The 25614-nt window shown below is 43.1% G+C and overlaps 1 protein-coding gene across 1 annotated transcript; it reads left to right on the top strand.

Moving 5' to 3' along the window:
- Positions 1-355: 355 nt before the first annotated feature.
- On the top strand, positions 356-9092 carry LOC147619093 (uncharacterized). Its single transcript, XM_086774294.1, has 8 exons — positions 356-494; positions 2764-2950; positions 4193-4483; positions 5817-6025; positions 6624-6672; positions 6769-6858; positions 7029-7091; positions 7243-9092. The coding sequence occupies exons 2-8, from the start codon at positions 2783-2785 to the stop codon at positions 8917-8919; spliced, it is 2547 nt and encodes an 848-aa protein (XP_086630420.1). The 5' UTR covers positions 356-494; positions 2764-2782; the 3' UTR covers positions 8920-9092.
- The last annotated feature ends 16522 nt before the right edge of the window (positions 9093-25614 follow it).

Genomic DNA, 25614 nt, shown 5'->3' with positions numbered 1-25614 from the left:
TGATGCCATTCTGCATCCTCTAACATCAAATCCAATCCATCAATAACTAGCTTGTTCAAACATACCAAACAGACGTGCACATGTATGTACACTTATACATCATTCCTGTCACATCTAATCCAACATCTAACACAATCTGAAACACAATACAGTTCCTAGAAATCCAGATGTCCCACAGACAGCAAGCTCTGATGATACTGAATAGAACATGCAATGGTTTTAACCACTTGAGCTAAGGTTGCAAAAGAGCTAATTTTCAAGAGAGGTTTTGCCAAACCATAAGGATTGAGAGGTGTCCCATAGTTCCGGGTGAACCCACCCTAAGTTAATAATGATCACATTTGCGAGAAATTCTAGGCATTTATAAAGTGTGCGAATCATGATGGCTTGCTGTCTTTAAAGTGAAGACGGCAACCCAACAGGATTTAGGTATTGCGAAGAGACCCCTGGTGCCTTTTTGTTTTGCCCTTTCGCTCGTCTGTCGCGGAGATCAGGTACGCCACGCCATGTTCGTCTTGCCTGTTTTTGATCTGGTGGGTTTCTGTTTTTCAAAAGGTCGCACACTGTGCATCTATCCAAGTTGGGTAATTTTGTTTCCTACGTACCCGGTCCACAGAGACAGAGAATAGTTGTATGAAGTATGCAAGGCCCCATACAAGCAGCCATTGCGTCACGACGGGATATATCCGCATATCCTGCCATCTCTGTGTCTGTGTGTGAGAGAGAGAGAGAGAGAAAGAAAGAGAGAGATTGGAGGCTGCATAAATGCGATCGAGATTCTGGAAAATAAAAGGCAATCAAGCTTTGAGAGAGAGAGAGAGGGAGAGAATGCAGGTTGCAAAAATGCAATCAAGATTCTGGGAAATGAAATGCAATCAAGCTTTGAACCTCTCTCTCTCTCTCTCTCTCTCGCAAAAATGCAATCAAGATTCTGGGAAGTGAAATGCAATCAAGCTTTGAACCCCTCTCTCTCTCTACACATACACACATAGATATATACATACATACATTCATGCACGCATGCATACACACACGTGTGTGTATGTAAGAGAGAGAGAGAGAGCGAGCATGGAGGTTGCAAAAATGCAATCGAGATCCTGGCAAATGAAATGTAATCAAGCTTTGAACCACTAAGATACCTGGCATGGTTGTGGTTAATATCCTACATGATATTGCTATGCCAAAAACCTCCTTTTGGCTTGGGAATAAGTGCGGACTTGACTGCTTCCCCAACATCAAGCGGGTCGCAAGCTTCACAGCCTCCTAAACTCTTATTGGGCATGGTGATTAGATTCTCAAGTGAAAGCACACCTTGGAGTGTGCGGCTCAAGGAATCCATGCAAACAGAAGCATTGTTTAGGTCAAGACCAGAAAGCTGGCTGGTTCCGCCATGGGAAGGGGTGACCCTGATTGGCCTATCCCCCAGTCAGAACAGCTGGGGCTGCATCGTCTAACCCCCCTGTCTGTATGGCTCCACCATTGTCAATGTAGGGGTATCATCTTTGGGTCTCCTATTAAACTTGTCAGGACAAAATGTGGACTGAAATTATCTTATTTTCTGCTAGAGTATACAAAGTATTGTGATTGTTAGAGTAGGTGAAATTAGCGCTGTAATGGATCTCTGAGACAGAAGGTGATTTTACTGAAATTATCTTATTTTCTGTTAGAGTATACGAAGTATTGTGATTTTTAGTAGTTGAAATTAGCGCTATAATGGATCTCTGAGACAGAAAGTGATTTTACTGTCACCTTTGTGCTGTCCGTATTTTGTTTTGCCTTGTAGTGGGTCCGCGTTGGCCATAATGTGTGCTGAGAATAGAGACTTGTTTTGCCTTGCGGTGGGCACATGCTGGCCATAATGTGTGCCCAGAAAAGCGAGGTAGGAAAGTCCCTAAGAAGTAGTGAGCATTGCCAGGGTTGCACACCAAATACGGGGCCATAAGATTAGGGAAGGAGAAGAAGGGCCAGGCAATACATCGGATATTGGAAACTCCTATCCGCTTGGCCAGGTCACAATGAACCTTGTTAAGCATCTGGTATGTCACGGATCGTAGCATCCACTGGAATGTAGACCGGCAAACTCTCTCCAAGGCAAGACAGCAAGCAGGAATTAACGAGGCAGAAGGAGCAGGGAGCAGAAGCATGGAATGCAATGAGGCTGCTTAAAGCAGTAGCAATTTATCCTGCAGGAGCAGTCTACAGACATGTGAGACACCCATTTCGGTCTAATTGAACCTGTCTTGTACTGAGTGATCTGACCAATGGATGATCGTTGACACAAATTGAGAGTTTGAGACCTGCACATTCAATGAGAGTTCAGCTTCGCAACATGTGACATCAGTAAAGTGGTGGGGTATGCCAATGAGCTCTTTTCATTGTAGACAAATCCATTGCATGAGTTTAGGTTCCGAAGCATAATGGAGTTGCTATAATTCACCTGCAGACAATGCTAAATGAAATGAGTTTTTTTTTAGTTTGGCATCTCGCCGCTGATAGACCTGAAGTCTCTCTTCAAAAAGTCGCTTTAAAAAGTACAATTTCAAAATATCATGATTTGCTAGAAGTGCTTATGTTAAGGAGCTTAACGTCAGTGTACTATTTTTTTGTTGTTGAGACTCGAGAGATTTACACCCATGCACGTGTAAGCGGGTCCTCCCCCTACTCGTCTTTGCTTCATTCAGAATTTTATCATTAGAAAATTTGAGTGTAAATTTTTTTTTTGGTAAAGCATAGCTCAATTTTTGAGTGTTTTGATGGTTGCAGCTGTCTTACATTGGCGGACATGGAAGAATGTTGTGTTGTCTGTGCTGAGCCCCTTGAATGGGTTGGGTATGGTGTATGTGGTCATCGAGATGTGTGCTCCATATGTATAGCAAGGCTGCGATTCGTTCTTAATGACAAGCATTGTTGTATTTGCAAACAAGAGTGCACTTCTGTGTTCATGACTAAGGTAATTGATGTTTATGGGATGCATTAGTGCTTATGGTGAGACAGTGTACTATGTAAGGAATCAAGATGTTATGTTTTTGTATTGATGTTTATGGGATGCATTAGCGCTTATGGTGAGACAGTGTACTATGTAAGAAATCAAGATGTTATGTTTGTGTGTGTGTGTGTGTGTGAGAGAGAGAGAGAGAGAGAGAGAGAGAGAGAGAGAGATTAAGCGTCTACTAAAGACCCAATGGGCCTATGAGACCAAAGTGATACAATAATATCCATGGCATATCTCATCATTGAACGGAAAATAAAATAGGACAAATTAGAACTATGTCACTGGAGTAATACAAAACTGTTCATGGAAATCTCATCATGGAATACAAGGAACGTGAAACATGAGAGGAGCATCAGCCCTCAATAGATGGTATAACACTCTCAAAAATATCAAGAATGGGGCTAATGAGGATGGCTGAGAGGTCCCCCTCAGCTATGTCAGGAAAGAGAAATACATTAGTGTCTATGGAAGGACAAAATGTCCTATGAGACCAAATATATAACATAAAGACCATAGAGGTCTTGAGCCAAGTCTCCAATCCAAGAGGAAAATATTTCAATGAAAAATTCTACTAGTCAGGTAGAAAAACTGTAGTAATCAGAGAGAATCCTCTCATAAGAATTATAAACATTTCTTGGTTTTGGTTATCCTCAGTGTGTGTGGTGTGTGTGTGTGTGTGTGCGGAGAGAGAGAGAGAGAGAGAGAGAGAGAGAGAGAGAGAGAGAGTTATCCTAATGTTTGTCGAAGGCCAAAGTGACCTATGAGACCAAATAAAGACCATGGCGGTCTTTAGCCAATTCTGTGGTCTAGGAAAAGAACACATTTAAGAAAACATCCTTTTAATCAATTAGTAAATCTGCAAATGCCAAGTATCAAGTGCAGTCGCCTTAACAAAGAACCATCTGGTCTTGGTTTGTGTGTGGGTTTGGACTTATGAAAATCCACAATGAGAGCTCTACACTCAATATGTATGCGTGTGTGTGTGTGTGAGAGAGAGAGAGAGAGAGAGAGAGAGAGAGAGAGATTGGTTGTGAAGGCAAGAACTCTATAACTCTGAAATGGGCATTTTGGTAGCTGTGAAAAGGAGTTTGATTGTGAAACAATAAGCATTTTCTCTTTTTAATAGCTCTATTAGGAATGCATGTTAGGTAACTCTGTGATAAGCTGGTCAACGGCTTATAGTTGCATTGGTAAGTGCAGGCACTGGGAGATTTTACCAAAGTTATCAGAGATTTTGAATCTTTGCATGATCGTGGTGATCTTTGGTGTGAGAGCAATACACATGCGTACTTTGATGATAAGGAACATTTTGAAATGGTAAAAGCTATGTGCCGCCTTTCTTGTCAAATATGTGAAGAAGCAGAAGCTGCTGAGTCTGGCAAAGATTTTGTGAAGAAGGGTTTTGTTTTTAGAAGTCTTGATCTGTTGCGACGGCATCTTCTAATTGGGCATAAAGTTCAAATGTGCGGTCTTTGCTTGGAAGGACGGAAGGTGACTTACACACTTGTCCTTTTTATCAAGCTTACTGTTCCTATGTGTCCCAATTTAATTATGAAGGCTTTTAGTTTGGTTTAAATGGGTGCACATGCTTTGACTGACGATTTACTGAGTCCCATGCACTTGGAGATTGGTTAGTCACGATTTGGTGTGACCAGCAGCCTTGTATGGAGCACCTTTTTGGGCGGTTGATCTCCCATCCTTTGAGTGTATCCAGGTGGAGAGACTGTAGGTCATAGGTCACATATTTCACTGTAGACACAACATACTGTACATCCTACATCATATCAAACTAGCCAAGTTTGCGTCATTTCAGCTGGTCACATACATATAAAGTGTACATAGACATGTGGTGTCAAGGTGCAGTGCGCAGAAATGCTCGTCTTGACTTTCTTCAAAGTACAAATTTGAGAATGCTTAGAGAAGGAGAGAGGAAGAATAATGACAGTAGAAAACTTGATGAAACTAATCTATACTGCATATTTCTAAACTGTTTAAAGGTTTCAAACTTGCCAAAAATCTTGCCAGGTCTGGTAATTACTGAATTACTTGCTAAGCTTTTGGCTCTGAGAGTGTTGGATTGTTGTGTGTGCTGCCTTTGGGCCTGGATCTGATGTGCTTTGGGGATGGTTTAACTGCTCTTCAGGTCTTGTTTCGTCTCCCGTACTGGCTGCTGGGGAAGATGTGTAAAAAATGTGTAGTATGGGAAGAGAAGGGAAAGAGGGGGGAGGGGGAGCAGACGCTTTGGGGATGGTTAACTGCTCTTCAGGTCTGGTTTCGTCTCCCGTACTGGCTGCTGGGGAAGATGTGTAAAAAATGTTTAGTATGGGAAGAGAAGGGAAAGAGGGGGGAGGGGGAGCGGACGCTTGCTTTTGAATGTGTCTTGGCCTTAGAGAGCCCCCTCAAAATTGGGCCTTTGGCCGAGGGGACCCTAAAGGGGTTGGCTGGCATACTCAACCATAATTAGTAGCTCTACCATGAGGCTTGCAACTGAGTTTTCAAGATGATGAAGTTAATACTCCCTTATACTTACCTTGGACTCTGGAGAGGCAGATTATCCTTGATGCCTCACTAGGGTTGGTGTTAATACAATTAGTGAAACTAAGGAAAGTCTTGATGGTTCTTTCAACCCAATTCATTGCGCATTATTGAACTATATAAACCTTGCAAATTTGCCAACATTTGTCTCGATAGAGCTCTTCTTTGCTACAGAAGTTCAGGTTGGGTTCTAAAATCAGTGAAGTTTGGAATCCTGTTTTTCAATGATGAAGTATTTATTTCCTTCCTTTAATTCATCTGATGTTGAACTTTTGAATGATAAATACAGATCTTTATTTGTGAGCAAAAGCTTTACAACAGGGCTCAAATGGACCGTCATCTATCAAAAGGAGACTCAGAGGTTGATGGCATTGGCGAAGAAAGAGGAGGTTTTACTGGTCATCCAATGTGTAATTTCTGCCGAAGTAGATTCTACAGTGACAATGAACTTTATCATCATATGTCTGTGGACCACTACATCTGTCACATCTGTCAGCGGTAAGTGTTTACTTGACCAGTTTGTGGTATTTATAAGCTTTTCGATCATCATGAAGCTTGTGTTTGGCCTTAGATGTGCGTGTGATGACTACTGAGGCATTGTGATAGGTTAGATACATGCAAGTGTGAGCCCTAGTTTTATGAAGGACAGGGCGATTGTGTATATATAGTCGAGGAGAGATGCACTAATGGTGGTGCATTGCATGCCTCTGATGAGAGCATTCAGTGTGCTGAGACAAAGGCCTATGAGAATGATAGTTCGGGAACAGTAGGAGCAAGGTGTGGGCAGAAGATATGGAGCAATAGAAATTAGCAGCACTTAAGGTGGTGAAAGTGGTGCAAAATGGGCCAGAAATGTGCCTTTACTTAAGCATGTGGCTGGGTTGAGAAATAGGAGGGCATTTTTTTGGGTGGACAAATGGGAAAATGCAGACAATTGGACTGCAGTTTGTTTGTCCTCAAATAATTATTCCCGCTAAATTGTATCTCACTATGCTAATTTCATTTTGGTTTTACTGCTAATTTGTTGCTTGTTGCCATGTGCATCTGATGATGGCTGATTGCTTACATGTGAACTTTGCCGCCGGTTTAAAACCAGATTGCGTCCAGGCCATTATGATTATTTTCGCAATTATGATGATTTAGAGGTGAAGTTGTATCTCAAAGTGTCCTTCCCGCCCTTATTTTTTTCCCCTGAAGCTGTATAATCTAATTGTTGTTCATGGCCTACTTTGCGCACGCAGGTTCACTTCAGACACGAACATGCTCTTTGTGAACATCCAGATTGTCTGGCCAAAAAGTTCGTGGTATTTACCTCTGATTCAGAGCTTAAGGTAACACTTATTCCAAGCATCTCCCTAGTTGTGATCATGAACATGCACACCATTTTTTCTATCAAAATATACCAGTTGGTGCTTAATTTTTAACAATGCATCACTCATGCTGTATTGAAATCCCAGTTGCATACCGCTTTGTTTTGATAGATTCATTGGGATTCTTGCAGAGGCACAATGCATTGATGCATGGAGGCAACATGTCGAGGTCTCAAAGAAATGCAGCTTTGCAAGTATGTATGCAAATGTGTGTGTACTTGTGGTTCTTAGCAGAAGTCATTAGCAATATTGTCTTGGTACTCGCAAGTGGGAAATCAACGTCCTTCAGTTTCTTTCTTCTAAGCATAAAAGTAGCTTCTTGTGTTGTATGTTGTTGGTGAGCAGATTCCAGTTAGCTTTCAGTACCGCCGGCCGATTCAAGGTCGTGGGCCTGCCCTCAGTGGTGCAAACTATTCAAACAGCCAATTATCAACGGGGGCACATGGCAGTATGGTGTCAAATGCTGTGGAATCTGGAGTAGGGGATTATCTGCCTTTTTGCAATGGCACAAGCTCTCATGATACCAAAATCTATGTGGCCGAATCGTCAGCTAGGGGTGATGAAAGCTCTTCTGGAATTGAACCTTCCCATTACCTCGTAGCTGCTGGTGGCACTGGGTTACCTTGTCTAGAAGAAGCTGCATTTCCTCCCCTTCCAGGATCTAAGCATGCAAGGCGCAAAGCAAAGCAACACGCACGAGGAGCTACAGTAGCTATGGCTGCAGTGCTTGGGGGCCGTGATGGTGGAAGGCGTTCCTCTACCTCATCATGGCAGAGCCAAGTGCATGGGAGAACCGAAGGCGAGCCATCAAGAAGCAATATTAGTAATGTAACTACACCGAATCGATGGTCGCAAGCTCCAGCAAGAAACACACCTAATGAGGAAGTGGTGACTGTTACACGCTCTGCAACTGCAGCGAGTGGAAGGAATTCAACACCCACCAGTGATGAAAGAGTCAACGGCAGATTACCTGTTTCTGAATCCCCGTCTATGGGTGAAACACACAATGGTGATGTTGCTCACCTTACAAATGCGGTCCGTATTGCCAACAAGGCACTTATTGAGTGTATCCTGTTGAAATTGGGAGATGATGAGAAGCTTTTCACGGCGTTTAAGGATCTCTCTGCACAATTCAAAAGAGGGAAGATAGATGCAAGTGTCTACTACAAGCACATCATAAGTTTGGGATTATGGGATCTTGTGCCAGAATTAGCACGTTTATGTCCGGACCCTGAGAAGCAAAGGGATTTATTAGAGGCTTATGAGAAAGGACAGAAAGACAAACGATCAAGTGCTTTGAAAGACGACTTTCCCTCAATGGAGAGGAGGGAAATTGCTCAAAGCGGTGCTAGACGTGCAAAAGATGCTGTAAAAGAGGATGCATTCGATCCAACTTCAATACAGTCAGCTGTGAGTGCAACAGCTGCTCTTAGGCTTACGGACAGGGGAGGAACTAATGGCGATAATGATGACGTAGAGGTACTCTCTAAGGATGGGTACCGTGATCTCAAAGGAAAACACAGAGCCGAGTCGAGTTCTTCCAGGTCATGGTATAGTGTCGGAAGCTCATCAGGAAACGGTGCCCAAAACAACCCAACAAAGGTTCTGGTGAAGGGCATGACACCTGCAGATTGTCCTGGACTGATGCATGAATCCATTCCATCTGGTGTGGAAAAATCTTGGAGCTGTAGTGTGTGTACCTTAGAGAACAAGGAGTTGAACAGTCATTGTGCAGCCTGTGAAACCAGTCGCTCTGATGCAGCCAATTCAGCAGCAAGGGTTCCAGCACAAGGGCATGAAAAACGGAAAAAGAAAACTTCCAAGTTTGAAAGAGCTCGGCTGGATGATGGCTCACTAGGTCTGTCACTAGAGTCAAGGGGGCCTGATCCTGCCATGTGCAATCCAGCACCATCAGCTCAGAGATCAAGCAACCGTGGAGCTTGGAAAAATGGGGGTGGCCAGCGGCTTGTGGCATTGGCACAAAGAGAGGCTGTTATTGAGTCTGCTTGGAAAATGTCGTAATGGTTTTTTTTCTTGCTTGAGGTTGGTGAGAAGATTTGGAGGCGGCAACTGGTATAATTCTTGTGTTTTGCACTGATTAATGTATTTAGTTATGCTGGTCCTAATTTTGGAGTTGGCAAACCATCCGTGCAAATTTTGAATAAATGCGAAGCTTATGTTTGTGGCTTGTTCTTTAGCTTTGTTTACAAGCCTTTGTTTCCATCATCTTCAATATTTGCCTAGTGGGCAGACCTTAGAGCAAGTTGCATGGCTGACTGAAATATTTGGAAAACGAACATTAGTCCACTATCGGTTGAAAGGCGACCCAGTATCAGAAAAAAACCATTCTTGAGTGTAATTTTCACGGCTCGAATTGAGAAAAACTGGTTGCAATTTTGCCTAGCCTTGAATTTAAAGATTCAAAATTTTGACCAGTGAATCTATGCATTTTTTCAATAAATTGAAGGTCAGCCTTTTTTTCACTGGTTAGAAAAAAATTTGTTTTTGACACGGGAAAGGTCTTTGCATATTGGATGTCCCTTGTATTCTCTTTTAGTTTATGGTAGAGCTAAACAATTACCCCATATGTGGATAAAAAATAGCACCAAATCCTATGTAAGCAAGGGTTGGCTGTAACTCTCGTGTGTTGATGAGCCAACTTTGCGTGGCTTTGGACCAAGACTACTAGGCCTTGAGGTGGGTCTTGGGCTTGTTGACCTTTGTAGGTTGATACCACGTGTGGTATGGTGTGTTGGGGTAAAGGCACTATGCCCACCCTTATAGTGTGTACAAGCCCATAAGTTATAGTACATAGTACACTTAGTACTTTTAATGTACTAAGTGCACTATGTGTACTAGTGCAATATACATGTGTGATAGGGGAGTCACACACTCATACTTGGTGAGTTGACTTATCCCCACAACTCTCTCTCTCTCTCTCTCCCTTGTGCTTCTCTGTGTATGTCTCCCACATAACCTAACCCTAATTCTGTTTTCTCCCCATCAACTGGTATCAGAGCCATCGCAGGCTGTGTGTGTGTAGCTCCATGGAACCTGGAGGGCTGAAGTAGCTTGTTGGTGTGACCCAGTCAGTGTGAGCGTGGGCTGCCCAGCAGCCACGCTGGTCTGCCCAACATCGCCTTGCACACAGCCAGGCGCCTACAGCAGCAAGGCGTAGAACTCTCGAGCAGCAGGCGCACTTCAGCGCTGGGCGGCAGCAAGAATGCCAGACGGACACGTAGGCATTGGCGTTGAGGCTTTTGGTCACGTTTCGGCTGGCTACAAAGCGTATTAGCGCTAGGCGAAGCCAGGCGAACACGCGTATGAGCGCTGGAGGCAGACGACACCAGGCGAATGCGAATACGTCTACAAGTGGGCGATTTCAACTACTAGCCGGGACCAGTTATGCTCGAAAGCTCCAGCACGACCCTCCACCACCCGGCGCCTCAACGCGCTTGTAAAAGAGAAGGTGACGTGGACAAGGGCTGCCCAGCATACGCGTATCAGCTGCAGCACAACAGGCGCTTCTCCATCAACGCATCAGCATCAGCATCAATAGCAGCACTCTTTCTGCAGCAACATCAGCAAGAATTGCCCTTCTCTCCTGCAACAGCATCTGCAATCAAAATTCAGCCTGCAAATTGAAGAAAAATCAGAAATCAAGGTATTTGCCTCAATTTTTTTCTTGGGATTTGCAATTGAGCAGGTGCAATCATTAATTGAGCAGATACAGGCGCCGAATTGTTCAATTTTTGAGCAAAATTGGCAAAATTGGGTGACATTGGTCACAATCAGGATCAATTTGCAAGAAATTGGTCACAATCAGGATCAATTTGCAGGAAGTTGATCATAATCAGGATCAATTTGCAGGAAATTGAATGTCGAAATTTGGGGCTTTTGATGTAATTGTGCAATTAAGCACTCATACATGCTGTATGATGTGAGAAATCGCACATTTGGGCAAAATTGCAGCAAATTGCAGTGCAAATCAAGGGACTTTTGTGCCGATTTGGTTGATTTGCATGCAGGCAATCGCATTTGATGCTGTGGATAATGTGTTGATGCCTTACAAGCACTCAATGTGCCTGTAAATCAAGGGGCTTTCATGTATTTGATGTATATGTGGCCAGGGGAAGCATCGTGAACACTCTGGATGCCTTCATGTGCGCCAATGTACCATGTATGATCAGAAATTGATCTTAAATCAAGGGGCTTTTCAAGTTCGTATGCTTGTTGAGCTTGGCAAAGCAGCAGGCAAGACATTTATGCCTTGAATCCTCAAAAATCAGCTTGCAGTCAAGGGGCTTTTGCTCAATTTTTGTTCGGGACTGTTGTATGCAGTGTACAGGACTGTAAAAGTCTGATTTTCACTCATTTGGACAGCCAGGAGAGCATTTATTGCTAATGTACCTGTTGGTACAGATTTGGCACAGCTTTGTGCAAGTTTTGGCATGGCTATACACTGTTTTGAGTGACCAAAAGGTTCAATTTCAGCTGCTGAACTTGCCGGTACAGGTTTGGTACATCATTGGTGAGCACTTGGTACTGCTGTATAGTACTTTGGAAGTGCAAAAGAGCACATTTAAGGTGCTGTCCAAAATCTGCAGCAACCAGATTTTGGTGATTTCATCACAAAAAGTGGGAGAAAAGTTGCATTCTTGCTTCCGCCGTGGGAGATAAAGCTTGGGAGAATTAGGGTTAGGTCATGTGAGAGACATACACAGAGAAGAACAAGGGAGAAAAACTGTGAGCACTTTGTGTGCTTTTGGTGCAGCGTTTGCACACTTGCAGGGAGTCAGGCATTGACAGGTTGCATTTTGCTATGGCAACCACAGGTGAGAGCTCTTCATTGCTTCACATCAAGAAGCTTGAAGGCTCGCATAATTATGATATTTGGCAAACCCAGTGCTACAATGTGTTGCTCCAGAAAAAGCAGCACAAGCCTATCAAAGAAAGGGGTGTAATGCCCGCTTCTCTTACTGCTGAAGAGTGGGAAGATATGGATGAGCTGGCAAGATCTACTATCATGTTGTCTGTGTCAGACTCATTACTTTTCAGCATTCGTGAAGAGAAGATAGCTTGGGGAATGTGGCAGAGATTGCAGGACTTGTATGCCCAACAAAGTGCCTCAAGCAAAGTGTATTGGTTGAAGAAACTCATAGGCCTTCAGATGAAGGAAGGGGCGTCTATGACAGCCCATCTAAATGAGTTTAATGGTATTGTCAGCCAAGTTATTAATCAAAAGTTGGCAATGGACGATGAGTTCAAAGCCACTTTTCTGTTATGCACTTTGCCAGAGAGTTGGGACACATTCAGGACAGCCACTAGCAATTCGCATGCTATGCTGTCATATGCAGATGTTGAGGGTGCTCTTCTTCAAGAAGAGATGAACAGGAAAAACAACTCTGTTGGAAAGTCCAATGCAATGAATGCACGTGGGAGATCCCAGCAAAGGGGAAAAAGCCAAGAAAGGGGAAGGAGCAAGTCTCGCTCCAAAAAGGATTTGGAATGCCATTATTGTGGCAAGAAGGGACACATTAAAAAGCAATGCTACAAATGGAAAAATGATCAAAAAGAAAAGGGAAAAGGCAAAGACAAAGAGAAGGATGAAGCCAAAGATGTAAAGCCAAAGGGCAAAAGTGGAGTCAAGATTGAAGAAATCAATGTGTCACATGCAGGTGGCAGTGAGGATGAGGTCCTCTTTACGTCTTCACTTGATGCCCATTCACTTCTTACAGGTGGTCATGGTATGCACTCATGGATCATTGATTCAGGTGTCTCCTTTCATGTCACAGGTTGCAGAGACTTGTTTGTCAGGTATACTGCTGGCAATGAAGGAGTGGTTTACTTGGGTGATAACCATGCATGCAAGATTCTTGGCAGAGGTGATGTGAGGCTTGTGTTTTCAGATGGCTCACAGCTTATGCTCCATGATGTCAGGCATGTGCCTGAGATCAAGAAGAATCTGCTTTCTACTGGACAGCTTGATGATGCTGATTATGTTACCACATTTGGTAGTGGAAAGTGGAAAATTAGTAAGGGCTCACTGGTTGTTGCCAGAGGCTCTAAGGTGGACACTCTTTACTTTATGCATGCAGGTGTTTGTCACCATGCTAATGTAAATGCAACCGAGCTGCCGGAAATCTCTATGTGGCATAGCCGGTTGGGACACATGAGTGTCAAAGGAATGGAGCAATTGTCTCGTTTGGGTTACTTGCCTTCTCTAAAGTTTTCAAGTTTTCAATTTTGTGAGCATTGTATATATGGTAGGCAACTGCAGTGCCCCCACAAGAAAGCTCTTGGACAGAAAGATGCTCAGTTAGAGCTTGTGCATGTGAGATGCCTCAGCTTTCTTTGGGAGGGGCAAAATATTTTGTGTCTTTTATTGATGATGCCACACGCAAGGTGTGGGTTTATCCTCTTCGTTTGAAGAGTGATACATTCTCAGTGTTTCAGAAGTTTGTTGCTCTTGTTGAGAATCAAACTGGCAAAACACTGAAAGCTTTGCGTTCCAACAATGGTGGAGAGTACATGTCCAAACAGTTTCAGGACTTCTGTGATGCTAAAGGCATCAAGAGGGAGCTCTCTACTCCTTATGATCCTCCACAAAACGGGACAGCAGAGAGGATGAACAGGACCATTCAGGAGAAGGTCCGTTCTATGTTGTCACATGCTGCATTACCTCATGGTTTTTGGGCTGAAGCTGTTATGACAGCCGTTCACCTTATAAACAGGTCACCTAACACGAGGCTTGGTGGGAAAGTGCCAGAAGAAGTATGGACAGGGAAGCCTCCGTCATACAAGCACTTGAGAGTGTTTGGTTGCGTTGCGTACGTGCACATACGCAGGGAAATGCGCACCAAACTTGATCCAAAGTCTCACAAATGCATATTCCTAGGATATGGTGACAGAGGTGAAATGGGGTATAGACTTTGGGATCCCATGAATAGAAAGATCATACGCAGCAATGATGTCATTTTTGATGAAACATGCATGTATAAGGAGCCTGCAAGGCAACAGGAGCCTGGCAGAGTCATCTTTGATGATGATGGACATCATGGACAACAACCAAGGGCTGTAAATCAGCCATTACAGCAGGAAAACCAGCCCTTAAATGGTGCTGAAAATGGTCCGAATGGACAGCCAGAGATGGCAGAAGATATCCCTATGGATATACCACAGTTGGAGGAGATACCGGGCATGATATTTCAGCCTTATGGCATGGAACAGGAGCCACCAATGGGTGATATGCAGGCTGGACAGCAACCTGCAAATGATGGTCATTGGGTACGGAGGTCCACAAGACCCTCCAGAGCCCCTGACAGATTTGTTCCAGGGGTTGACTACTTGATGCTCACTGACTGTGGGGAGCCCTCATGTTATAAAGAGGCTTTACAGAGGGCAGACAAAGCTCTATGGGAGCGTGCCATGAAGTCAGAGATGGATTCTCTGCACAAAAATGGAACATGGAAGTTGGTGCCTTTGCCTGCAGGCAAGAAGGTTTTGCCATGCAAGTGGGTATACAGGCTCAAAGTTGCATCAGATGCAAAGCCAAGATACAAAGCCAGGTTAGTGGCTAAGGGCTTCAAGCAGGAATATGGTGTGGACTTTGATGAGATCTTCTCTCCAGTGGTCAAAATGACCACACTTAGAGCTGTGTTAGCTTTGGTTGCGCATGATGATCTGGACTTGATTCAGATGGATGTGAAGACTGCTTTTCTTCACGGTGATCTCCATGAGGAGATATATATGCAACAGCCAGAGGGTTATGCAGTGAGTGGAAAAGAGAAGCTTGTATGCAAGCTGAAAAAGAGTCTTTATGGGCTCAAACAGGCACCAAGAGAATGGTATCATAAATTTGATACATTCATGAAATCACAGAAATTCAGGAGAAGTGACATAGATCACTGCTTGTACACCAAGAAAGCTTTGGATGGCAGTCTATTGATCCTCATCTTGTATGTTGATTGCCGGGAAATCTCGTAAGGAGATGGATACCTTGAAGCAGAGGCTGCATCAAACCTTTGATATGAAGGATTTGGGTGATGCAAATCACATCTTGGGTATGCGGATACTTCGGGACAGAAATCAGCATGTGTTGTATTTGTCTCAGAAGGAATACATTGGCAAAGTCTTGCAGAGGTTCAATATGGACGGGGGGAAGAAGACTAGTACTCCTTTGCCTCCATATGTGAAACTCAGTGCTATGGACAGCCCACAATCGGATAGAGACAGGGCTGATATGGCCAAGATTCCGTATGCTTCAGCTTGTGGCAGTCTCATGTATGCCATGGTTGCTACTAGGCCGGACATTGCATTTGCAGTGGGAGTGGTTTCTAGATACATGGCCAACCCTGGCAAGAAGCATTGGGAAGCAGTGAAAGGTGTCATGAGATACCTGAAGGGCACACAGGATATGTGCATTTGCTTTGGCAAACAGGATGCATTAGTGCATGGTTACACGGATTCGGATTATGCCGGTCATCCAGATAACCGGAAGTCTACTACCGGTTATGTATTTACATTCACAGGAGGTGCTGTGTCATGGATATCCAGGATGCAGAAGTGCACAGCCTTATCTACTACAGAGGCCGAGTATATTGCAGCCACAGAGGCTTGCAAGGAGGCATTATGGCTATCTCGGTTAGTGGTTGATTTGGGCTATACAGGGGATATTCCATTGTTGCATTGTGACAGTCAGAGTGCCATTCAGTTGGCAAAGAACCCTGTTTTTCATGCAAAGACGAAGCATGTGGATGTGAAGTATCACTTCATCAGAGAGGTGATAGAGAACAAGCAAATTCAGCTTGTTAAGATTCATACGGATGACAACCCGGCTGATCTGTTGACAAAGAGTTTGCCTCCGGAGCGGTTTGCTCATTGCAGACACTTGATGGGCATTGGATGAGGCCAGTTTCAGCCTTGATATGGCCTTGTATATTATCATGTACATGCTGATTTTTCTTTTCCTTTACTTAAGGGCACTTTGCCTTTAAGTGGGAGGTTGTTGGGGTAAAGGCACTATGCCCACCCTTATAGTGTGTACAAGCCCATAAGTTATAGTACATAGTACACTTAGTACTTTTAATGTACTAAGTGCACTATGTGTACTAGTGCAATATACATGTGTGATAGGGGAGTCACACACTCATACTTGGTGAGTTGACTTATCCGCACAACTCTCTCTCTCTCTCTCTCTCCCTTGTGCTTCTCTGTGTATGTCTCCAACCCTAATTCTGTTTTCTCCCCATCATGGTGGTGGTCTAGTGATATGAAGGCCTCATGCTATGGTGTGCACGTCACTCTTTCAAGCTTGGGGGTGGCTTGATGTAGGGAGCCAATGGTTGGGAGGGGAGTTTGTCTACTGTTTTCCGTGTGGCTCGTGTGTGCATGTTTGAGTGCTCTCGATGTAAGATAATTGTGGCCTAGCATCATGAAGATGTTATGGTTGGTGTAAGAGCCAGCCTGTAATCACACAGAGAGCTATGGAGGTCATTCTCACAACATGGATGGCTTTATGGTATGTTGATTTGCAAAATCATGTGGATATTCTTTTTCTTTACTCATGTAGGAGAAAAAGAGATTTAATAGCAACCCATATTGATCTCTACTTCTAGTGGAGGAGAAGGTCATCTCCCTTGTGGAAGAGGGTGAGACTGGTTGATCCTCGGCAATTATGGTGAGAAAACACGTTGCTTTCACTACATGCTTTTCTGACTTGAGTTTCTTTTTGAAAAAACATAATAGAGGGGAGACGAGGCTTTTTTTTTCCCAAGCCAATCTGGAGGCTAGCCGCTTCATGGTGACGGGTAGACCCTGTTGGCAGACGCGCTATTGGAAGGACCTCCTTTGTCTATGACTAGTTGCTGTGTGAGGGCGGCTTCTCACATTGCCGTATCCTACTGTGGCTTTCAAAGTTGGGTAGACCTCCTTTGGCGTTGCCTTGCTTTGGTGTTGGCATCTCTGTGATCAGCAGACTGCTTCCACCTCCTAGGCCTTAATTGCCTCCTCTTCTACCCACATCATTGCGCTGCCTTAAGTGCGCCCCAGGGCCTAGGTGGACAGCATCACATGCAGCCAACCTACCAAGATGTCCCTAGTAGGGTCACAAAGGGCTGTTCAATGACCCATACAGCACAGTCATATGCACGTACGATGCACCCGAGGAATGTGAACACAATGGCCTCTTTTGTCCAAGAGAAAAAAAGATGCATGCTATGCTAGACAGAAGCATAACCTGGTCCTCCAACCAAACATCCCTTCTCTCTTTGTAGCACAACCAGGAGCTAGGCTTCAATAGATGAAAGAGGAGAGCTCCCTGTAGATCTGGTACTACCCCATGCAAGGAATGATTTGAGGGTGAATTTGGGTGGGTGGCTTGAGAGTGTCTCTACTATGTATGTGTGCATTGTGAATGCCCATGTTGCCTTTCGCGACTGCCGTCTGCCACATGACTACTAAAATGCAAGGTGGAAAGGCATTATTCTAAGCAGATTGCTGCTAGAGTGGGACTTAAAACGTAATCCTTATGGGTTGCTTTTCCTAATGTGGCTAAGCAACAATATAGTATTGGGTGCTTGTACTTGAAGTGGTTTGATTCAAGGACTCTTAAAGCCATATAAGTCGTCAATTGCATGAGATAGAATGAAGTGAATGTTGGTTCTAACTCTAGAAGAATTTGGAGCAGACTTGCTTTTTGAATGAGATTAGATAAGTGCCAATTGCTTATAATAGAAGAGTTTGGTTGGGGCTATAGTTTAACATAGTGGTCCAATGAAATCACTTTTATCTTGGATTGAGTCCGAAATAGAGTGATAAAGGCATTAAACCAATTTGTCTTATGAATTGCATGATCTAAATCTTCTCCAGGATGCCACACTACTAGATGTGATGATAAAATACTTAGCTGAGCTATTGAGGATTCACAATCCATGTGTTGGCTGGGCTATTGAAGATTCACTATCCACGTGTGCTACTAAGATAATGATTGCATGTTTTGGCATTAAGAAATTATGATACTATCATGGTTTGATGGATTACACACACCTTAAGCATTGTGATAATGAAATTGACTACCAAGATTGAGTGTTTATGTGAGGTAAACTCTATGTTTTGTTTTTATCCACAAGAAAATGCTCAATTGAGAGATTGTACTCCAAATTATACTTTAAGGGACTTGTAAGAACGAGAAGGTTCTAACGACTTTTCTTTGATCAAATCTATATAATAATGTCTCAATTGTTAAGATTTACTGTGGCTGAGTGATTATCAAGCTTGAATTGTGTTTCCATGCAAAAACATTTTGAGTTTGTTTGAGTACACACATAATGGAGATGGCAGTTGTGAGCAAACTCTTTGGGACTATTTCTTTGGGATCTAGCTGAGTGATTATGAAGCTCGAATTTGTTTCCTTTGGTATCCATGCAAAAACATTTTGACTTTGTTTGAGTACAAACATAATGGAGATGGGAGTTGTGAGCGTTTAAACTCTTGAAGTCAAGTGTTAGCGTTTAAACTCTCGAAGTCAAGTGTGAGATAGTGTCATTCACAAATACCAACCTTTATAGTTCTTCTCTCTCTCTATAGGTACATATTCTAGATTTGGATTCTCACAAGAGGTGATTTTTTTGGAGTGTGTCACTTTAAGGTATTTGTCGACTCATGGGCTATGGTTCATATACAGTGGCATTATAATAGGTTTATAGTCCTTGTCAATCTCATTTGTGTGTTGTTTGCCTAAGCCGGAATTAGTAACTTGTTCCAATCATTGTATTTCTCGCATAATTGCACTTAACGATGTACTCAAGGGATGACTAAGCCAAGTGAAGGCTGTCATATCCATCCAATGTGCGCTTAGACTAGCTTAGATAAGGTTAGACAATAAGTGGGTGCCCATTATGCATTTATGGAATCATCCATGTATGCGCAAGGTAAGCTTTGATCGCCCGGATCTAGAACAATATCCCAATCTAAACCTGTCTAGGAGAATTCATAAATAATGAGAAACATGGGAATATTAAATTCCATGAATTTACTCCTCATAACACTTATCCCATGAAAACAAAATCAGAGGTATTTTCTTATTTTCAATACTTTCTTGCTTTGGTTGAGAATGAAGCTGGTTTAAAAGTCCGAACTCTCCGTACAACTAAAGGGAGAGTATTTGTTGATGTTTTTAAAGACTTTTTGGCATAATAAGGCATTAAGCATCAATGTCACAAGAGATGATTTTTGGAGAGATTGTGACGTGTCGCTTAAAGGTATTTGGTGCATCATAAGTTAGGTTTGTTGACTCACGGGCTGGTGCATCGGTTTCCATGGTATATAAATTACATTGTATTGATTAGAAATTATTATTTGACATACATTTTAGGAAAATTTATATATCAAGAGAACAAAAGCTTAAGATTAGGATATAGCATTTCTAATTTTAGAAACTCTCCATGGGAGAATTAAAGAAGTAAGTGAATAACATAAACTTTTGAGAGTACTCTAAAAGGTTCTCTTTATCAAGGATAGTTGAGTGGTCTTACTGTCCTTTTGAGAGTACTCTAAAAGGTTATCTCTTTATCAAGGATAGTTGAGTGATCTTATTGTCCTTATAGTTGAGTGGTCTTATTGTCCTTATAAGCTTAATATAAAAATTGATCGTGGTTATGGTAATTGCCAAGATTAAGAGTGGACAAGAGGTTGTTTGAAATTATAATAAGTGGATATGTGATGTAAGATTCAATGGTCAAAGTGTGCTAGACCATGAGCTATGTGCTAGTTTAACTGAAGGGAAAATTGGTTTGGAATGTTGATGATGTTTTTTGGCATGTGTCATTAGTAAATGGCCACATGGAAAATAGTTAGAATCAATGGGTTCAAATGACAAAGGCATACCTATTGAGGGGTAATGATCTCTAGTGTGACTTGGGTCCTTGATGCTATGAATCTTACAAGTAAACTATTCTAATTGCTCTACAAGAACTAGATAGGGTGTGGATCGATGGAAATTTTGAATTCTTTGAGTTCTTTATGTGGACATCTATAGGGTGTAGTTTGAAGGTAAAAATGAGAAGATTCACATTGCCTAGATCTCAAGGGAGTTGGTTGGGTCATTCATGTGTAAATATGTTGACACCAATAATAAGAGAACTGTGCATAATAGTATTTCCTTGATGGCGTATAAATGTGAAACTCTAAAATATGGATACTATTTTTTGATGGATAATTATACTCCCAAAATTTCCATACATGTGAGACCCCTATCCCTCTATCTATGGCACAATGGAATCACACTAAGGTTGGAGCGACTCACTCAAGGCCTGATATCACAATGTCCTAACACTTGGCTATCCCATTAGTTTCTCTTAGTCTGACTAGAATAATCCTTATGTAGGAAAGGTGGATGATTCCTCTAGGTGTATTCCTTTCATAATTCTCACAAGCAGGTCACATCGAGCGGCTCCTCCGGGCTCAACAAGATGTCATCACTCCTCCATTATGAACGCAATATGACTATCCTTATTCATGACTTCCCAACTACTTATCCCAGGTTTTTCTTGCTCTAAAAGATAGAGATACACCCTTTTCTTGATTAAAGCGTTCTCAACCTTTTTGAGTGAGTCAAGGGTTATTTAGGTATTTCTCTCTCTAAGAATCTTCTTTTTCCTGAGCGAGTTGGACTTAATCTAAACATTTTTGATGCCAAATAGATTTCCTTGAGATAATCCTAGGATGTTAAGTTATTCCTATGCTTAATCCTACTTGCTCAAGGGGTCTTTTTACTTTCTTTTTCTTAATTTCCTACTTCTCTCTCTAGAATTTTACTTGAGGGATTCTTATCTCTATAGAATTCTTTGCATTGATTTTTAAAAATAATTCTAAGAATTCCACTATACATCTTTAACTAATCTAAGGCCTTCTTTATCCACCTAAAGTCATTTTCTCTCTCTAAAACCCTAATCTATATTTTCTCTCTCTACGCCTAGGTTTTTTTTCCTAAAAATAATAATTATTAAGAAATCTTGATTCCCACTTGATTTATATCCTTCTAACCAAATTTCCTTTGCTTGATTCCCACTTGATTTATATCCTTCTAACCAAATTTCCTTTGAAGAGGGTCATTTTATACACATTTATGTGTACCATATGCACATTTGTGTGCATCCACAAGATACACACTTGTGCACATATTTCAACGAACATCGTTAATTTGGAATCAATTAATTTCTAAAAATCAAACCGTTTATTCTACCCTATCTCATAAATTTTAAGACAATCAATTTCTCTAAAATTCAAGCTTTATCCTTAGACTAGGTTTTTTATCCTAAGGTTAAGTTGATAAATTAAACATAAGAAGGATTAAATTAATCCTTCATTCAAAGTCTATTCTAAGATTTAGAATTAACACGGTACTTCTCTAATTAATTTAATTTAAATCTATGCAAAAAATCTTATAAAAACCTTTAGCCTTGCTAAAATTCTAAGGTTCTTCTATGTTTTTATGCAAAAAATATTAATTTAGATTAGTTCCATTTAGACCATTCAAAAGCAAGATAAATGCTAGAAGGATCAATTTTGAATGATGAACATGAAGTGTACCTTTTGGGGCTTGATTTAGACTTGATGTAGATGCAAAATCTGATGAAGGAGACCTACATAGCATCTAAAATGCCACAAACTTTTTGCTCTTCCCTAGGCAATAATCAATATAATGAGATTTTAGTACTTTGAAGAGGTAAAAGGGCTAGAAATGGGCTTGTACTAAACTAGGAGGAGTACTTGCACAGACAGCAATAAAATGGCCTCACAAACATCAAGAAAAACCCATGGAATTCTCTTGAGGAAAGGGGCTTATTTATATTGGGTAAAAGCATGGATCGGTGGTACCACTATTCTCCCTTTCTTTGGGTTTTCTCAAGTGGTTTTTGTGGGTGGACTTCTTATGGAGGGGGAAAAGATTTACTCCGAGTGAATTAGTTGTAGTAGGTGTGAATTAGTTGTAGTAGTAGGAGGGACGGAAATCCAATTTTGAATTGCATGGTTAAAAGGTGGTGTTAATAATGTTGGATATCACTGCTCCACCCTCAGGTAACTACGCAGGCACCGGCTAACTCTACTTTGTGAGCCCCCCCTATATGAGGAGAAGGCATTTATGAGTAGTACGGGTCGCCTGGTAGGTCTCGGTTTAAACACCGAATGGTGGCCGATTGTGGCCAGATAGCATGAGACGATTTTGGAGAAGGTTGGCACACTGCCAACCAGGCTACATGCATATGCGGTGAGTTATTATACACCTGCTGCATATGGGCTGTAAATTTTGGGTCCGTTGTGGCGCGCAGTTTCACACCAGCCTACTTGGGGGGAAGGTGCGGAGGGGGGCGTGAGCCCCTCTCCGCAGGGGGTCCGGTCTTTTCCACTAAAATCACTCTTCACCCACGCTTTTTGCATACAGCCTTCGCTCTTACTTCTTCCGGTCAGCTATCAAAGCTTCTTCACCGAAGCAAACGGCTGGGAAGCGGTAACTATCTATTGTAATTGCATACAGAATTAGAAATTTTTGATTCTCCATATCTCTGTGTTTTCTCTTGTCTACAAAGATCTTGGCTTTTGTTGTTTCGTAATTTCTTACAAATAATGCAATCATGTTTAGGTGTGAATTCACCTAACGTGCAAAAATTATTTTCAAACGTTTCGCCTCATCAGCGGCGAGCGACGACCAAGCATACACCACAGCCCTTTGCTCTGTTGTGGGACACCGACCTAGCTCTATAGGTACCATAGCTCTCTCTCTCTCTCTCTATATATATATATATATATATATATATATATATATATATATATATATATATTCAAGAACCTCATGCCTTTACCCAGGTACCACAGGTCTCTCTCGTGGAGACTCTTTCCCACTTACATCTCTGTCTCTCTGTCTGTCTATCTGTGTGTCTCTATCTATCTATCTATCTATCTATCTCTGGTATATGCCCATTGCTCATTTCTTTGGTGAGTGTGCATAACAGTCATGTGTTTCTTTATGTGCAGGCATGAAGACACATGCTATGGGAGGAATTTCATTCTGAGTGCCACTTCCTATATTTGAAGGTGTACCAGGTGGCTCCCCCAAATAGTGAAATCACTCTAACCCACCCTCCTTTGACTCCTCTGACCCCTCCTTTGACTCCTCCTTTGACTCCTCTATTCTTCCTCCTCTGACTCCTCTATTCCTCCTCCTCTGACTCCTCCCCTTCTCTTTGACTCCTCCTTTGACTCCTCCTTTGACTCCTCTATTCCTCCTCCTCTGACTCCTCCTCTGACTCCTCCCCTTCTCTCTGACTCCTCCTTTGACTCCTCTATTCTTCCTCCTTTGACTCCTCTATTCCTCCTCCTCTGACTCCTCCCCTTCTCTCTGACTCCTCCTTTGACTCCTCTATTCTTCCTCCTTTGACTCCTCTATTCCTCCTCCTCTGACTCCTCCCCTTCTCTCTGACTCCTCTATTTTGCCTACTCTCACTTCTCTGACTCCTCTATTTTGCCTACTCTCACTTCTCTGACTCCTGTGCCTCCTCTCCTCGTGCTCCTCAAATTCCTCTGACTCCCCTATTCTGCCTCCTCTGACTCCTCTAACCACTCATATGATTCCTCTGACTCCTCTCCTCTGACTCCTCTTATCTGACTCCTCTGACTCCCCTCCTCTAACTTGTTTGACCCCTCCTCTGACTCCTCTGACCCCTTCTCCCCCCCCTCTGAATCCTCCTCTCACTCCTCTATTCTGCCTTCTCTAACTCCTCTAACTCCTCTATTATGCCTTCTCTGACTCCTCAGACTCCCCTCCCCTCTAACTAACTCCCCTCCTTTGACTCCTCTGACTCGTCTAACGACTCCTCCTCTGACTCCTCTATCTATTCTGCCTCCTTTGACCCCTCCTCTGAATCCCCTATTCTACCTCCTCTACCTCCTCTAGCTTTTCTAACTCCCCTCCTCTCACTCCTCCTCTTACTCCTCTATTTTGCCTTCCTATGACTCCTCTGACCATCCTCCCCTTCTCTCACTCCCCTATTCTCCCTCCTCCGACTCTCCTACTCTGACTCCTTTAACTCCTCTCCCTCCTCTCCTTAGCCTCCTCTAACTCCTATGACTCTCACTCCTGTGACTCCTGTGACTCCCGTACCTCCTCTCCTTATGCTCTTCAAACTCATTTGACTCCCCTATTCTGCCTCCTCTGACTCTTCTAACTCCACTCCTCTAACCACTCCTATGATTCCTATGACTCCTATGGCTCCTCTAACCACTCCTATGATTCCTATGACTCCTCTGACCCCTCCTCCCCTATTCTGCCTCCTCTGACCCCTCCTCTAACTCCTCTATTTGCCTGCTCTACCTTGGACTCCTCTCCTATGCCTAACCCCTCCTTTGACTCCTCTATTCTGCCTCCTCTGAATCCTCCTCCCCTCTTCCGACTCCTCTATTTTGTCTACTTTGACTCCTCTAACTCCTCTGCCTCCTCTCCTCAGGCTCCTCAAACTCCTCTGACTCCACTGACGCCTCTCCTCATGCTCCTCAAACTCCTTTGACTCCCCTATTTTGCCTCCTCTGACTCCCCTATTTTGCCTCCTCTGACTCCCCATTCCTATGATTCCTCTAAGTCCCCTCCTCTGACTCCTTTGACCCCTCCTCTGACTCCTCTATTGTGCCTCCCTTGACCCCTATTTTGCCTCCTCTGACCCCTATTTTGCCTCCTCTGACTCCCCATTCCTATGATTCCTCTAAGTCCCCTCCTCTGACTCCTTTGACCCCTCCTCTGACTCCTCTATTATGCCTCCTCTGACCCCTCTGACCCCCATCTGAACCCTCCTCTGACTCCTCCTCTGACTCCTCTATTTTGCCTTCTTTGACTCCTTTATCTCCCGTATTTTGCCTCCTCTAAATCCTCTGACTCCCCTCCTCTGACCCCTCCTCTCACTCCTCTGACTCCCCTCCTACAACTCCTTTGACTCCCCTCCTTTGCATCCTCTGACTCCCCTCTAACTCCTCCTCCTTTGCATCCTCCTCCTCTGACTCCTCTAACTCCCCTCCTATAACTCCTTTGACTCCCCTCCATTGCCTCCTCTGACTCCTCCTTTGCATCCTCTGACTCCCCTCTGACTCCTCCTCTAACTCCTCCTCTTCCTCCTCTTCCTCCTCTTCCTCCTCTAACTCCTCTAACTCCTCTGACTCCTCCTCTTCCTCCTCTCCTCTGACTCCTCCTCTGATCCCTACTCTCCTCCTCTGACTCCTCTACCTCCTCTCCTTAGCCTCTCCTATGACTCATCAGACTACCCTATTCTACCTCCTCTCCTTAGCCTCTCCTATGACTCATCAGACTACCCTATTCTACCTCCTCTGACTCCTGTGACTCCCCTCCTAAGACTCCTCTAACTCATGTAGTGCCTCTCTAACTCCCCCTCCTCGACTCACGTCATGCCTCTGATTCCCCTCCTTTGACTCCTCTATAACACTCCATCCTCTTTAAAGTGCAGGTGTGAGAGTTTGCTGCACTAAGATTTCTTCTATGGACACCCAAAAACTCAGATTCTTTTCTAAAACTTATGGGCTCGATAACACCATTGAGAAGCATCATTACAGCTGCTCTCTTAAAATAGAGCCCATCCGATGATCGCGGAACCTTCAACTGTGTCAACATGTGCGAATGCTCGACAAAATAGCTCTTTCTACAACAAAACCTTCTGG

The sequence above is a fragment of the Cibotium barometz genome, chromosome 34, assembly GCF_041138505.1.
Source record: "Cibotium barometz isolate CiBa-2024 chromosome 34, ASM4113850v1, whole genome shotgun sequence".
Taxonomy (NCBI): domain Eukaryota; kingdom Viridiplantae; phylum Streptophyta; class Polypodiopsida; order Cyatheales; family Cibotiaceae; genus Cibotium; species Cibotium barometz.
The sequence above is the reverse complement of the archived record's forward strand: the minus strand, read 5'-3'. Positions and strand labels throughout refer to the sequence as shown.

Coding starts and splice junctions, on each gene's coding strand:
- LOC147619093 (XM_086774294.1), top strand. CDS start 2,783: ATGGAAGAATGTTGTGTTGTCTGTGCTGAGCCCCTTGAATGGGTTGGG. Junction 4,484..5,816: donor TTTGCTTGGAAGGACGGAAG/GTGACTTACACA, acceptor TGATAAATACAG/ATCTTTATTTGTGAGCAAAA. Junction 6,026..6,623: donor ATCTGTCACATCTGTCAGCG/GTAAGTGTTTAC, acceptor GTTTAAAACCAG/ATTGCGTCCAGGCCATTATG.